Source organism: Oncorhynchus nerka, linkage group LG10, assembly GCF_034236695.1.
Source record: "Oncorhynchus nerka isolate Pitt River linkage group LG10, Oner_Uvic_2.0, whole genome shotgun sequence".
NCBI classification, from domain to species: domain Eukaryota; kingdom Metazoa; phylum Chordata; class Actinopteri; order Salmoniformes; family Salmonidae; genus Oncorhynchus; species Oncorhynchus nerka.
The window spans coordinates 89780781-89795179 of record NC_088405.1 but is presented as its reverse complement, the minus strand read 5'-3'; the positions used below and the strand labels follow the sequence as shown (position 1 = coordinate 89795179).

The 14399-nt window shown below is 42.5% G+C and overlaps 1 protein-coding gene across 3 annotated transcripts; it reads left to right on the top strand.

Moving 5' to 3' along the window:
- Positions 1-11831: 11831 nt before the first annotated feature.
- On the top strand, positions 11832-14399 carry bnip1b (BCL2 interacting protein 1b). Of its 3 annotated transcripts, none has more exons than XM_029648961.2 (6): positions 11832-11939; positions 12155-12247; positions 12343-12434; positions 12535-12639; positions 12846-12964; positions 13431-14399. In XM_029648961.2, the coding sequence occupies exons 1-6, from the start codon at positions 11856-11858 to the stop codon at positions 13625-13627; spliced, it is 690 nt and encodes a 229-aa protein (XP_029504821.1). In that variant the 5' UTR covers positions 11832-11855; the 3' UTR covers positions 13628-14399. The 3 variants fall into 3 exon arrangements, with proteins under 3 accessions (XP_029504821.1, XP_029504820.1, XP_029504822.1); XM_029648960.2 differs by having other exon boundaries at positions 12520-12639; XM_029648962.2 differs by having other exon boundaries at positions 11835-11939; positions 12163-12247; positions 12520-12639.

Sequence of the window (14399 nt, the reverse complement as noted above, 5' to 3'; positions counted from 1 at the left end):
TCTGGATTACTGCAACTCGCTGTTGGCTGGGCTCCCTGCCTGTGCCATTAAACCCCTACAACTCATCCAGAACGCCGCAGCCCGTCTGGTGTTCAACCTTCCCAAGTTCTCTCACGTCACCCCGCTCCTCCGCTCTCTCCACTGGCTTCCAGTTGAAGCTCGCATCCGCTACAAGACCATGGTGCTTGCCTACGGAGCTGTGAGGGAACGGCACCTCAGTACCTCCAGGCTCTGATCAGGCCCTACACCCAAACAAGGGCACTGCGTTCATCCACCTCTGGCCTGCTCGCCTCCCTACCACTGAGGAAGTACAGTTCCCGCTCAGCCCAGTCAAAACTGTTCGCTGCTCTGGCCCCCCAATGTTGGAACAAACTCCCTCACGACGCCAGGACAGCGGAGTCAATCACCACCTTCCGGAGACACCTGAAACCCCACCTCTTTAAGGAATACCTAGGATAGGATAAAGTAATCCTTCTCACCCCCCTTAAAAGATTTAGATGCACTATTGTAAAGTGGCTGCTCCACTGGATGTCATAAGGTGAATGCACCAATTTGTAAGTCGCTCTGGATAAGAGCGTCTGCTAAATGACTTAAATGTAAATGTAAATAGAAATTCAATCACATTCTAGTTCTATGAACCAACTGTACTGAAAAGCAAGTTCAAATAGCCTGGCAGCTTCACACAAACACTATCTCCTCTCAATATCTGTCCTTTTCTGATTTCTTGTCTTGTGTGGATGCCAGTAGCTGGTCAGAGTCAGCATGACATGACAATGTTTACCTGAAGCAAACAATAGTCAAGTGGTTTATTATGGTTTATTATGTCACTCGCAGAAAGCTCTTACAATGGCTGAGATGCATGAGGACATCTACAGCTTGGGACTAGAAGTTTCTATCTGGTTCTATTTGCAGAGATGCAGATAAACTTCTACTCACTAAACAAATGCTTCATGTGTACAGTGCCTTGTAAAAGTATCCGGCCCCCTTGAACTTTGCGACCTTTTGCCACATTTCAGGCTTCAAACAAAGATATAAAACTGTATTTTTTTGTGAAGAATCAACAACAAGTGGGACACAATCATTTAATTTTTTATTTTTTATTTTACCAGGCAAGTCAGTTAAGAACACATTCTTATTTTCAATGACAGCCTGGGAACAGTGGGTTAACTGCCTGTTCAGGGGCAGAACGACAGATTTGTACCTTGTCAGCTCGGGGGTTTGAACTCGCAACCTTCCGGTTACTAGGCCAACGCTCTAACCACTAGGCTACGCTGCCGCCCCAATCATGAAGTGGAACGACATTTATTGGATATTTCAAACTTTTTTAACAAATCAAAAACTGAAAAATTGGGCGTGCAAAATTATTCAGCCCCCTTAAGTTAATACTTTGTAGCGCCACCTTTTGCTGCGATTACAGCTGTAAGTCCCTTGGGGTATGTCTCTATCAGTTTTGCACATCGAGAGACTGACATTTTTTCCCATTCCTCCTTGCAAAACAGCTCGAGCTCAGTGAGGTTGGATGGAGAGCATTTGTGAACAGCAGTTTTCAGTTCTTTCCACAGATTCTCGATTGGATTCAGGTCTGGACTTTGACTTGGCCATTCTAACACCTGGATATGTTTATTTTTGAACCATTCCATTGTAGATTTTGCTGTATGTTTTGGATCATTGTCTTGTTGGAAGACAAATCTCCGTCCCAGTCACAGGTCTTTTGCAGACTCCATCAGGTTTTCTTCCAGAATGGTCCTGTATTTGGCTCCATCCATCTTCCCATCAATTTTAACCATCTTCCCTGTCCCTGCTGAAGAAAAGCAGGCCCAAACCATGATGTTGCCACCACCATGTTTGACAGTGGGGATGTTGTGTTCAGGGTGATGAGTTGTGTTGCTTTTACGCCAAACACAACGTTTTGTATTGTTGCCAAAAAGTTCAATTTTGGTTTCATCTGACCAGAGCACCTTCTTCCACATGTTTGGTGTGTCTCCCAGGTGGCTTGTGGCAAACTTTAAACAACACTTTTTATGGATATCTTTAAGAAATGGCTTTCTTCTTGCCACTCTTCCATAAAGGCCAGATTTGTGCAATATACGACTGATTGTTGTCCTATGGACAGAGTCTCCCACCTCAGCTGTAGATCTCTGTAGTTCATCCAGAGTGATCATGGGCCTCTTGGCTGCATCTCTGATCAGTATTCTCCTTGTATGAGCTGAAAGTTTAGAGGGACGGCCAGGTCTTGGTAGATTTGCAGTGGTCTGATACTCCTTCCATTTCAATATTATCGCTTGCACAGTGCTCCTTGGGATGTTTAAAGCTTGGGAAATCTTTTTGTATCCAAATCCGGCTTTAAACTTCTTCACAACAGTATCTCGGACCTGCCTGGTGTGTTCCTTGTTCTTCATGATGCTCTCTGCGCTTTTAACGGACCTCTGAGACTATCACAGTGCAGGTGCATTTATACGGAGACTTGATTACACACAGGTGGATTGTATATATCATCATTAGTCATTTAGGTCAACATTGGATCATTCAGAGATCCTCACTGAACTTCTGGAGAGAGTTTGCTGCACTGAAAGTAAAGGGGCTGAATAATTTTGCACGCCCAATTTTTCAGTTTTTGATTTGTTAAAAAAGTTTGAAATATCCAATAAATGTCGTTCCACTTCATGATTGTGTCCCTCTTGTTGTTGATTCTTCACAAAAATATACAGTTTTATATCTTTATGTTTGAAGCCTGAAATGTGGCAAAAGGTCGCAAAGTTCAAGGGGGCCGAATACTTTCGCAAGGCACTGTAAATTATGTGAGTGTTGGAACATGCCACTGGCTATCTGTAAATATATATATATATTTTTTTTTTATGGTTTGCTTAATAAAAGGAATTTGAAATGTTATACTTTTACTTTAACTTTTGATACTTAAGTATATTTATAACAAAGTATTTTACTGGGTGACTTTCACTTTTACTTAAGAAATGTTCTATTAAGGTATCTTTACTTTTACTCAAGTATGAGAATTGGGTACTTTTTCCACGACTTCATCCCTGTGGAATGTTTTCAACACCTTGTAGAGTCCCATGCCCTGAGGAATTGAGGCTGTTCTGAGGGCAAAAGGGGGTGCAACTCAATATTAGGAAGGTGTTGCTAATGTTTTGTACACTCCGTGTATGCATTAACAGGGCTGAAAAGTGACTGGTAGCAGGACTATATAAATACTTATTGTAACATACTAATGGTCATATTATTAGCAATGAATCCTTAGGTACTGGTACTCAGCGTTCAACACCATAGTACCCTCAAAGCTCATCACTAAGCTAAGGATCCTGGGACTAAACACCTCCCTCTGCAACTGGATCCTGGATTTCCTGACGGGCCGCCCCCAGGTGGTAAGGGTAGGTAGCAACATATCTGCCACGCTGATCCTCAACACTGGAGCCCCCCCACGACTGCATGGCCAGGCACGAGCAGGTTGAGAGTTTCAAGTTCCTTGGTGTCCACTTCACCAACAAACTAGAATGGTCCAAACACACCAAGACAGTCATGAAGAGGACATGACAAAGCCTATTCCCCCTCAGGAAACTAAAAAGATTTGGCATGGGTCCTCAGATCCTCAAAAGGGATTAAAAATAAAAATATATAAATATAGGACAAAACACACATCACGACAAGAAAGACAACACAACACTTCAGAAAGAGAGACCTAAGACAACAACATAGCAAGACAGCAACACATGACAACACAGCATGGTAGCAACACAACATAACAATAACATGGTAGCAACACAACATGGTAGCAACACAGCATGGCAGCAGCACAAAACATGGTACAAACATTATTGGGCACAGACAACAGCACAACGGGCAAGGTAGAGACAACAATACATCACACAAAGCAGCCACAACAGTCAGTAAGAGTGTCCATGATTGAGTCTTTGAATGAAGAGATTGAGATAAAACTGTCCAGTTTGAGTGTTTGTTGCAGCTCGTTCCGGTCACTAGCTGCAGTGAACTGAAAAGAGGAGCGACCCAGGGATGTGTGCTTTGGGGACCTTTAACAGAATGTGACTTGCAGAACGGGTGTTGTATGTGGAGGATGAGGGCTGTAGTAGATATCTCAGATAGGGGGGAGTGAGGCCTAGGAGAGTTTTATAAATAAGCATCAACCAGTGAGTCTTGCGACGGGTATACAGAGATGACCAGTTTACAGAAGAGTATAGAGTGCAGTGATGTGTCCTATAAGGAGCATTGGTGGCAAATCTGATGGCAGAATGGTACAGAACATCTAGCCACTCGAGAACACTTTCACCTGCCGATCTATAAATTACATATCTGTAATCTATCATGTGTAACGATATTCGTAGGTGGAAGAAGGTGAAGAGGACCAAGGTGCAGCGTGGTACGTGTTCATGGTAAATTTAATAAAGAAACTGAACACTAGAACAAAAAAACAAAAAACAAAGCGGGAACAAACAAAACAATTCTGTCTGGTGCAGACACACAAAGACAGAAAACAACTACCCACAACCCATAGTGGGAAAACAGGCTGCCTAAGTATGGTTCTCAATCAGAGACAACGATAACCAGCTGCCTCTGATTGGGAACCATACCAGGCCTAAACATAGAAACAACACACCTAGACATACAACATAGAATACCGACCCACATCACACCCTGACCAAACTAAGAATAGAAACACACAAAGCAATCTACGGTCAGGGTGTGACATCATGGATAGGATGGTCATCTGAATCAGGTTTGGCAGCTGGGGTGAAAGAGGAGTGATTACAATAGAGGAAACCAAGTCTAGATTTAACTTTAGCCTGCAGCTTTGATATGTGCTGAGAGAAGAGCAGTGTACCATCTAGTCATACTCCCAAGCAGTGGCGGTTCTAGCTTGTATGACTCCCTGGGCTAACTGTCATTTTTATTCAGTCATTTGGAACAACACAAATAAATAATAAACATTTAAAACTATATAAATATAAAAAATATATATGAAAATAAGACTCATAAATATAAAAAAGAAGTCATAGAAACAAATAGTATATAAATATAAATGAAAAAGATAATTTAATTATTACACTATTACCCTATTGCTAACAAAAAATACAAATAAAACTAAATTGCACAAATCCTATATCACACAAATACACAATTATAAAAACACACTTATAAAGAAGAGAACCTGATTATTACACTACTGCACTTCAAATAGAAGAGAACCTGATTATTACACTACTGCACTTCAAATAGAAGATAACCTGATTATTACACTACTGCACTTCAAATAGAAGATAACCTGATTATTACACTACTGCACTTCAAATAGCACTTCAAACTTCAAATAGAAGAGAACCTGATTATTACACTACTGCACTTCAAATAGAAGAGAACCTGATTATTACACTACTGCACTTCAAATAGAAGAGAACCTGATTATTACACTACTGCACTTCAAATAGAAGATAACCTGATTATTACACTACTGCACTTCAAATAGAAGAGAACCTGATTATTACACTACTGCACTTCAAATAGAAGAGAACCTGATTATTACACTACTGCACTTCAAATAGGAAACACACAAACTAAATTAACTACCATTAAACTACCATCTAAACCCTGACCTTTCTTGCCTTCCTTGCCTTCCTTGATGCAAAGTCATCATCATCATCATAAGAAATCTGCCCAGCAATTGCATGGTTAATACTGATAACAGCAAGCCCACTAAGGTGTTCCTGTGACATGGTGGACCTCAGGTAGGATTTGATGAGCTTCAGCTTTGAAAAGCTCCTCTCTGCTCAGTTACGGTCACTGGAAGAGTAAGACAAATTCTGAGAGCAGTTCAGAAATGTGGATACATTTCTGAGAGCTCCCTTTCTTGTATAAATATCAGCAGCTCAAACAGGGTCATGGTCTTCGATGGCAAGTCAGGCAAGTTCTTCAGTTCCTGTGCAAGATCTCTGCCATCCATGTCTGAGTGTTCTTTATAGTGCAGTGTCATACTAAAGGCCTCACATTGTTCTGTCAGCTCCTCATTTGAGGTTGACAGCACTCCAAACTTCTCTCCCACATTTTCCAATGTGGAAAATCTTTCCTGAAGGGCTGAGGTTGCAGCATCAACAACAACATTGAAAAATGTCACCTCCAGCTTCTTCGGGGCATCACTCAAAGGCTCATCAAATGATTCGTATGAAAAGTGCCGCTTTGTGGACCTCAGCCTTTTTTTGTTGTAGAACGGCCTCTACATTCATACCCTCGCAAATATCTTTGGCTGACGTTTGTGCTTTAGCAAGTATCCTTGGCTGACGTTTGTACAGTCATAAAGCCTGTCACGCTGTAGTTGCTGAGACCTCTCTCTGTCTTTCTGAGAAGACTGACTGCAACATCCACATGCATACTGGGAGACGGCATCAGCTTGCTCACATGTTGGATCTGGCTCCAGATGTCATGCCACACCACCGTACAGATGCTGAAGCGGTATGATCCCACCTCCTCTGGCAAGGACTGGGCCTCAATCTTTATCACAGGGTCTTTGGTTTAATCCCTCACCTCAATCAGTGTCTCTCTCACCTCTGCTGTCTGACACCTCAGTGCCTCTCTCACTGCTGCTGCCTGATACCTCAGTGCCTCTCTCACCACTGCTGTCTGATACCTCAGTGCCTCTCTCACTGCTGCTGCCTGATACCTCAGTGCCTCTCTCACCACTGCTGCCTGATACCTCAGTGCCTCTCTCACCACTGCTGCCTGATACCTCAGTGCCTCTCTCACCACTGCTGCCTGATACCTCAGTGCCTCTCTCACCACTGCTGCCTGATACCTCAGTGCCTCTCTCACCACTGCTGTCTGATACCTCAGTGCCTCTCTCACCGCTGCTGTCTGATACCTCAGTGCCTCTCTCACCACTGCTGCCTGATACCTCAGTGCCTCTCTCACCACTGCTGCCTGATACCTCAGTGCCTCTCTCACCACTGCTGCCTGATACCTCAGTGCCTCTCTCACCACTGCTGTCTGATACCTCAGTGCCTCTCTCACCTCATGCTGTCTGATACCTCAGTGCCTCTCTCACTGCTGCTGTCTGATACCTCAGTGCCTCTCTCACTGCTGCTGCCTGATACCTCAGTGCCTCTCTCACCTCTGCTGTCTGATACCTCAGTGCCTCTCTCACTGCTGCTGCCTGATACCTCAGTGCCTCTCTCACTGCTGCTGTCTGTTACCTCAGTGCCTCTCTCACCACTGCTGTCTGATACCTCAGTGCCTCTCTCACCTCTGCTGTCTGATACCTCAGTGCCTCTCTCACCTCTGCTGTCTGATACCTCAGTGCCTCTCTCACCACTGCTGTCTGATACCTCAGTGCCTCTCTCACCTCTGCTGTCTGATACCTCAGTGCCTCTCTCACCTCTGCTGCCTGATACCTCAGTGCCTCTCTCACCACTGCTGCCTGATACCTCAGTGCCTCTCTCACCACTGCTGCCTGATACCTCAGTGCCTCTCTCACCACTGCTGCCTGATACCTCAGTGCCTCTCTCACCACTGCTGCCTGATACCTCAGTGCCTCTCTCACCACTGCTGCCTGATACCTCAGTGCCTCTCTCACCACTGCTGCCTGACACCTCAGTGGCCCGACACTTAACTTCCCTCTCCCACCTTGTCTCAGTCCACATCTTCAAAGTGATGTCCACATGTGGCTGAGAACAAGGTGTACAGTTTGTGTAAGATGCCAAAGTAACCTGTGGCATCGACAGAACTTTTAGCAGCATCAGCCACATCCAGGTTCAATGTGTGAGCCCCACATGGAACATATAGAGCTCTCTGATTCATTTCCAGGAGTCTGGCTTGGAGACCTTTGTTTTTGCCTCTCATGTTGGCCCCATTATCATAAGACTGTCCCCTACAGTCCTCAAAATGAATTTTTAGCTCCTCTAATCTTTTGAGAATCAGGGATGCCAAATGTTGGCACTTGGACGCCTCTGCCTCAAAAAAAACAACATAAAATGTTCCTTTATGTGGGGCTCCTCCTTCAGTGACAATTCTAATCACAACTGACAACTGTTCAGTGTGGCTGACATCTGAAGTGCAATCTAGAATGATAGAGAATCATTTTGCCAGCTTGATGTCACTCACCATTATTGAAATGACTTTGCTGCTCAACAAATCAATGAGCTCATTTTGTATTTGGTAGCCAAGGTGGTGTGACTTGAGTTCCCTTTTTGGACACGGTTAATGTGCTCTTTCATGACTGGATCAAATTGTGCCATCAGTTCAACCTCTTTGAGGATATTTCCATTTGATGGAGAGTTGTATTTCTGTGGCCCCTTAGTGCCAGATTTCTAATTGCCAGAGACTGCACAATAGCAGTCAGACGTGTCAACACCTCTCTCCATCTTATCCTCTCAGCCTCCATAAGTGCCATCTCATGCTTGTCAATTGTTTCCCTTTTTTTGATCCTCATTGCCAGTTCTTTCCATGTTTTCATGCAGTTTTGGTGTTCTGGGCTGGTGTCGTGTGAAGTCAGCAAAGAACGTGCATGTTTTCAGTCTGTCAGACCTGAGTTTGCTAAATAAATTTTCTTCTTAGAAGCAGAAGAGGCTTTTGTTTCTTTAAAATAATACACCAACCAAATTCTAGAGATTTTTTTTTACCACTCACCAAGGTCTTCCTGAAATACTGGTGGTGGCAACTTCCATCACTCTCATTCCTTGGGAAACCAAAGTTAGGTGGTACCTCACTTGGTCCTCTGCAAACTAGTTGTGTCCAAATTCTGTCAGTCAGAACAGAAGGCCAGTCAGCAGGGTCTGTAGACAGTGGTTCATCCTCAGCAGCAGGATTTGGTGGGGATGCTGCTACAGGCATTTCTAACAGAGAGCACATGGGCATTAGTTTAAACACGTTATTCACCGCATTTATAGTGGTGGATCATCCCACATACATACCCAGTAATAATAAAATCATCATGCAAATTAATTACTTAAAAATCATACAATGTGATTTTCTGGATTTTTGTTTTAGATTCCGTCTCTCACAGTTGAAGTGTACCTATGATAAAAATTACAGACCTCTACATGCTTTGTAAGTAGGAAAACCTGCAAAATTGGCAGTGTATCAAATACTTGTTCTCCCCACTGTATGTGTAATAGTATAGAAAGCAACATAGGCTAAGTGTTATACTAGTCTATTTCATTAAATGCATAATATTATAGTCATAAAGAGAGGACATAGCTGCATAGCTTTATCTTTCACGAGTTTCTGCTCCTCTTCTTTCCTCTTTTTCCTAAACTGGACACTTGATGGCTTAGACCTTTTCTTATCCATTTGTGTTGATTTGGCACTCGAGCATCAACACATTACACATCCCCCAACACTGTCAACCAAGAGTCAAGACTAAACCGATTCACCTTGGTGGTGTGCAGACTGGTTTTATATTATTCTGAATGATTTCACACAAACCCGAAAAAAATGCAACAACATGTCTATGAAACTATATATTCAAAGTATTATGGATGAATTGTGGTTTATTTGGTAGTATTTCATAGTGTGACTGATTTTACTAATTGCATTAGTATTGTACAAAGTTAGAGGTGCACTATTTGATAGATTCCCCGCTCCCCCCACCTCGGGCTTCCAGTGGGGAGACCTAAGGTCAACCTACCCCCGCCCCCTCCCCATCTCGTACTTCTGAGTGGGACACCTTCCTAGGCAGTAGCCTGCCTAGCTCACAAACTAGAATTAGGGCGCCCACTCCGACAAGGTTAATTGACCCACAGTCCCACACGGTGACAAGATATCATTTACGTGACGTGCAAATGAGCGATAGAAAACTGATCACGCAAATGTCCCCATTCCAAATGTTTTTCTTAGGGCGCCCAGTGCCGACCCTGGCAAGATGCCGACCCCGGGCGGCTGCCCATGTAGCCCATACCTAAATCTGCCACTGCTCCCAAGTACTTGTATGAGGTGACCACCTCAAGCTCTAAACCCTCAGAGGTAGTAATCACATCTGTGGGGAGAGGGGCATTCTTCTTACCAAACCACATGACCTTTGTTTTGGAGGTGTTCAGAACAAGATTAAAAGTAGAGAAAGCTTGTTGGCCACTAAGAAAGCTTTGATGTGGAGCATTTAACACACAATCTGGGGAAGGGCTAGCTGAGTATAAGGCTGTATCATCTGCATATAAATGGATGAGACAGCTTCCTACTGCCTGAGCTATGTTGTTGATGTAAATTGAGAAGAGCGTGGGGCCTAGGATTGAGCCTTGGGGGTACTCCCTTGGTGACAGGCAGTGGCTGAGACAGCAGATTTTCTGACTTTATACCCTGCACTCTTCGAGAGGTAGTTAGCAAACCAGGCCAAAGACCTGAGAGACACCAATAATCCATAGCCGGCCCACAAGAACGGAATGGTCTACCGTATCAAAAGTTTTGGCCAAGTCAATAAAAATAGCACATTGCTTAGAATCAAGGGCAATGGTGACATCATTGAGGACCTTAAAGGTAGCAGGGACACATCCATAACCCGAGCAGAAACCCGATTGCATACCCGAGAGAATACTATAGACATCAAGAAAGCCAGTCAATTGATTATTGACAAGTTTTTCCAACACTTTTGATAAACAGGGCAAAATATAAATAGGCCTATAACAGTTAGAATCAGCTTGATCTCCCCCTTTAAATAAAGATGAACCGTGGCTGCCTTCCAAGCAATGGGAACCTCCCCAGAAAGGAGAGGCAGGTTAAAAGGTCAGAGATAGGCTTGGTGATGATAGGGGCAGCAACCTTAAAGAAGAAAGGATATAAACCATCTGACCCAGATGTTTTTTGGGGGTCAAGTTTAAGGAGCTCCTTCAGCACCTCGGACTAGGTGACTGCCTGCAGGGAGAAACTTTGTAGTGGGGCATTGAGGATAGTCACATTAGAAGGGGTGGCATATAAGGAAATGTTGGACGGGCAAGGAGGCATGGTTGAGTCAAATAGGAATCCTGACTTAATGAAGTGGTGATTAAAGAGCTCAGCCATGTGATCCTTGTCAGTAACAACCACATCATCAACATTAAGGGACATGAGCAGCTGAGGAGGAGGGTTTATTCTCCAGGTCTCTAACCGTTTTCCAGAACATCTTGGGATTAGACCCACAGAGAGAGAACAGGTCCTTAAAGTAACTAACTTTGGCCTTCCGGATAGCCTGAGTGCACTTATTTCTCATTTGCCTGAACGAGAGCCAGTCAGCCTGAGTATGTGTGTGCCGAGCCTTTCGCCAAATGCAATTCTTGAGGTGGAGTAACTCTGCAAGATCACATTCGAACCAGGGGCTGAACCTGTTTTTAATTCTCATTTTCTTGATGGGGTGAGTTTGTTAACAATAACACTGAAAATATCAACAAAAGAAGGGGATCAGAGGGGATCAAGCTGATTCTATACCATTTTACAGAGGCCAGTTCACAAAGGAATTAAAGTTTTTTAGCAAGTGTCTATGACAAAGCAGGACATGTCGTTTCACTGAGAAACCATTACGAACACAGGCTATAAAACAGTGATCACTAAGGTCATTACAGAAAACACCACACTGATAGTCTGTCCCATGGTCGGGTAAAGAAAGTTTGTAGTCAACAAAGCATGCGGGAACCACGAGGCAAATAGCAAAATGCACAAGAAAAAAAAGATTATTCAAATAAGTACTTTTCATATATAGACTATGCACAGCTGCTTATGCTATATATATTTTTAATACGATGTGTTCATTAGTTATGTTAATATTGGATATAATGCATTTACCATTTATATTGAACACTCAATCTTTTCATTTAAAAACGCGCTTCAAATAGCACGCACTTTTTGGATTTGTGGTTTGCCGTACAACAACAGAAATGGCCTCTTCCCAGGATGTCCACGTCCGAATTTGTGGACAAGAAATAATCAAATATGATCTCGAAATTAAAGCTCTCATTCAGGTAGCTATATTTTATTAACTGTTTACTTATTTTCTTTATTAATTTTGTGTCATTTCAATTTGTGATTGGGGGACAAGTCAGTGTACATTTGGCAAACTAATCTAGCCTAGCTAGCTACTGTAATTGTTGAGAGAAAGCGATGCAATAAACTATTAAACAAATGTGGATTATATTGAATGGTCAGTTAAAGTTTAAAAAGTATGTATCTTGCTTAGGACATTAGAGAATGTCCGGGGCCACAAAGTGTGTTGATGGATTTCAACTCCGAAGTAAAAGAGAGATTCAATCAGCTACGACTGAGAATCCAGGTATGTAATTCAATGCATTAGTTTAACTTACTTTACATCGCATTCATTCTGATCAGCTAGATAAAACTCTTCTGACCTATACATTCAATTTACAGAATATGGAGCAAATGGCCAAGGAACAAGACCGAGAAACAGAAAAACAAGCCATCTTGAGTGAGACAGAGAGTAATCGTAGACAGATGCTGAGGTATGAGATTGGAATCCAGATTCCTATTTAAAATGTCATTGATCTCACAATTCCTCTTGGAATTCCTTAACTGAATATTTTCAAGATATTCCCTCTACAGTAACCAGACAGCTTGGAGGAAGGCAAACCTGGCATGTAAACTGTCCATTGACAACCTTGAGAAAGATGAGCTGTTGTATGGCGGAGACTCTACTGTGCGACAACGGTGTGTGGTGCTCTTCTCTTCACTCACAGCTGCTTTATTAACCCTCTATATGTCCAGTTTCTTATTCCTGCAATCTTCATTCTTCACAGCTTTCTTCTGCACTTTTTCAAGAAACGTATTAACGTGCAAGTGGATAAATACCCCTTTGACAGGGACAGAAAGTTGGAATTGCATTGGAATTAATTGCAGTGTGTGTCCCCTCTCAGAAAAGCAACTAAGGAGAGTTTGGTCCAGACATCCGGTGATATCACAGAGAGCCTGATGAGCATCAGTCGTATGATGGCTCAGTCGGTGTCGCAGAGCGAGGAGACCATCGGCACTCTGGGTAAGAGACTACTCATTCGGGAAGGGAGAACAGTCACAAAATGGGTGCCAATGGTTAGGGCTTGCAGACCTATAATATATGCCATTTTGCAATGTTTTTATCCAAAGCGACTTAGTCATACTTGCATACATTTTTACTTATGGGTGGTCCTGGGAATCAAACCTACAACCAAACAAAGATATGATAACTTTATTGTCCATTTATCTGAAAATGTATGTTGTGATGTTCACATACAAAATACACAAAGCCAATACACTATAGTACAATACAAAAATTGCTGGAAAGTGAGCACACAAATATTCACATATCCTCGTCCCTTTGGCATACTGCCCCTAGTGTCCCTGTTGGTGCTAGGCTTTGTCCACTAGTCTTTGCATTTCCAGCACGTATTGTAATTCATCCCAGCAACGCTCTTATTAATCTAGGATAAATGAGTCATTATGTACACATTTTCTCCTGTATGTAGCTACGTCCTCAAGAACAGTCCTGGAAACTGATGAAGAGTTCAAAGCCATGACAGGAACCATACATTTGGGAAGGAAACTGATCTCAAAATATAACAGACGAGAATTGACTGACAAACTACTCATCTTTCTAGCAGTGGCTTTGTTTTTAGCAACTGTCCTGTACATTTTGAAAAAAAGGCTGTTCCCATTCATTTAGAGAAAATTGTGAGCAATTTCCTGTTCTTCATTTTTTTTGTCCCTTGATATTTCTGTACAAAACTGTCTGTAATATAACTACAGTCATGCCTTTCTAACCTTTCAATTAGTTTTTCTTGCCATACAGTCTTGTGCATTTCCATTATGCACCTTCCCCAGACTGTCTATAGAACTGTGTCAGACTATTTTTTTAAATGTTATTTAACCTTTATTTAACTAGGCAAGTAAGTTAAGAACAAATTCTTATTTACAATGATGGACTAGGAACAATGGGTTAACTGCCTTGTTCAGGGGCAGAACGACAGATTTTTACCTTGTCAGCTCAGAGATTCGATCTAGCTACCTTTCGGTTACTGGCCCAGAACTGTGTCAGACTCTCTTCAGAACTGTGTCAGACTCTCTTCAGAACTGTCTCTCTGCAGAACTGCGTCAGACTCTCTGCAGAACTGCGTCAGACTGACATGCATTATCTATCTATACCACAGAGGAATAACCTTGTTTCAGGGCTCATAGCTGGCAGGGGCACTTTTTAAAATATATTTTTTTATCCCATTGCCCTACTTATTCTTACTGTACAGTTTACCTGGAATGTACAACATGGCCATAGTCCATATACAATACGAAGGAAATGGTTACTGTAGATCTGTATTGCTGATGGAATAGTGTTCCCAAAACACATGAATTTAGCAAATTGTTGTGAGATAGAAGACTACTTATTGTATAAAAGAATCAACCATTTTACAACATTTTGAATAAACAAATATGTTTCTCAA

Excerpts from the sequence above, each read along its gene's own strand:
- bnip1b (XM_029648960.2), top strand. The coding sequence starts at position 11,856 with ATGGCCTCTTCCCAGGATGTCCACGTCCGAATTTGTGGACAAGAAATA. Across the intron at positions 12,640-12,845 it reads GACTCTACTGTGCGACAACG|AAAAGCAACTAAGGAGAGTT; the intron begins GTGTGTGGTGCT and ends GTCCCCTCTCAG. Across the intron at positions 12,965-13,430 it reads GGAGACCATCGGCACTCTGG|CTACGTCCTCAAGAACAGTC; the intron begins GTAAGAGACTAC and ends TCCTGTATGTAG.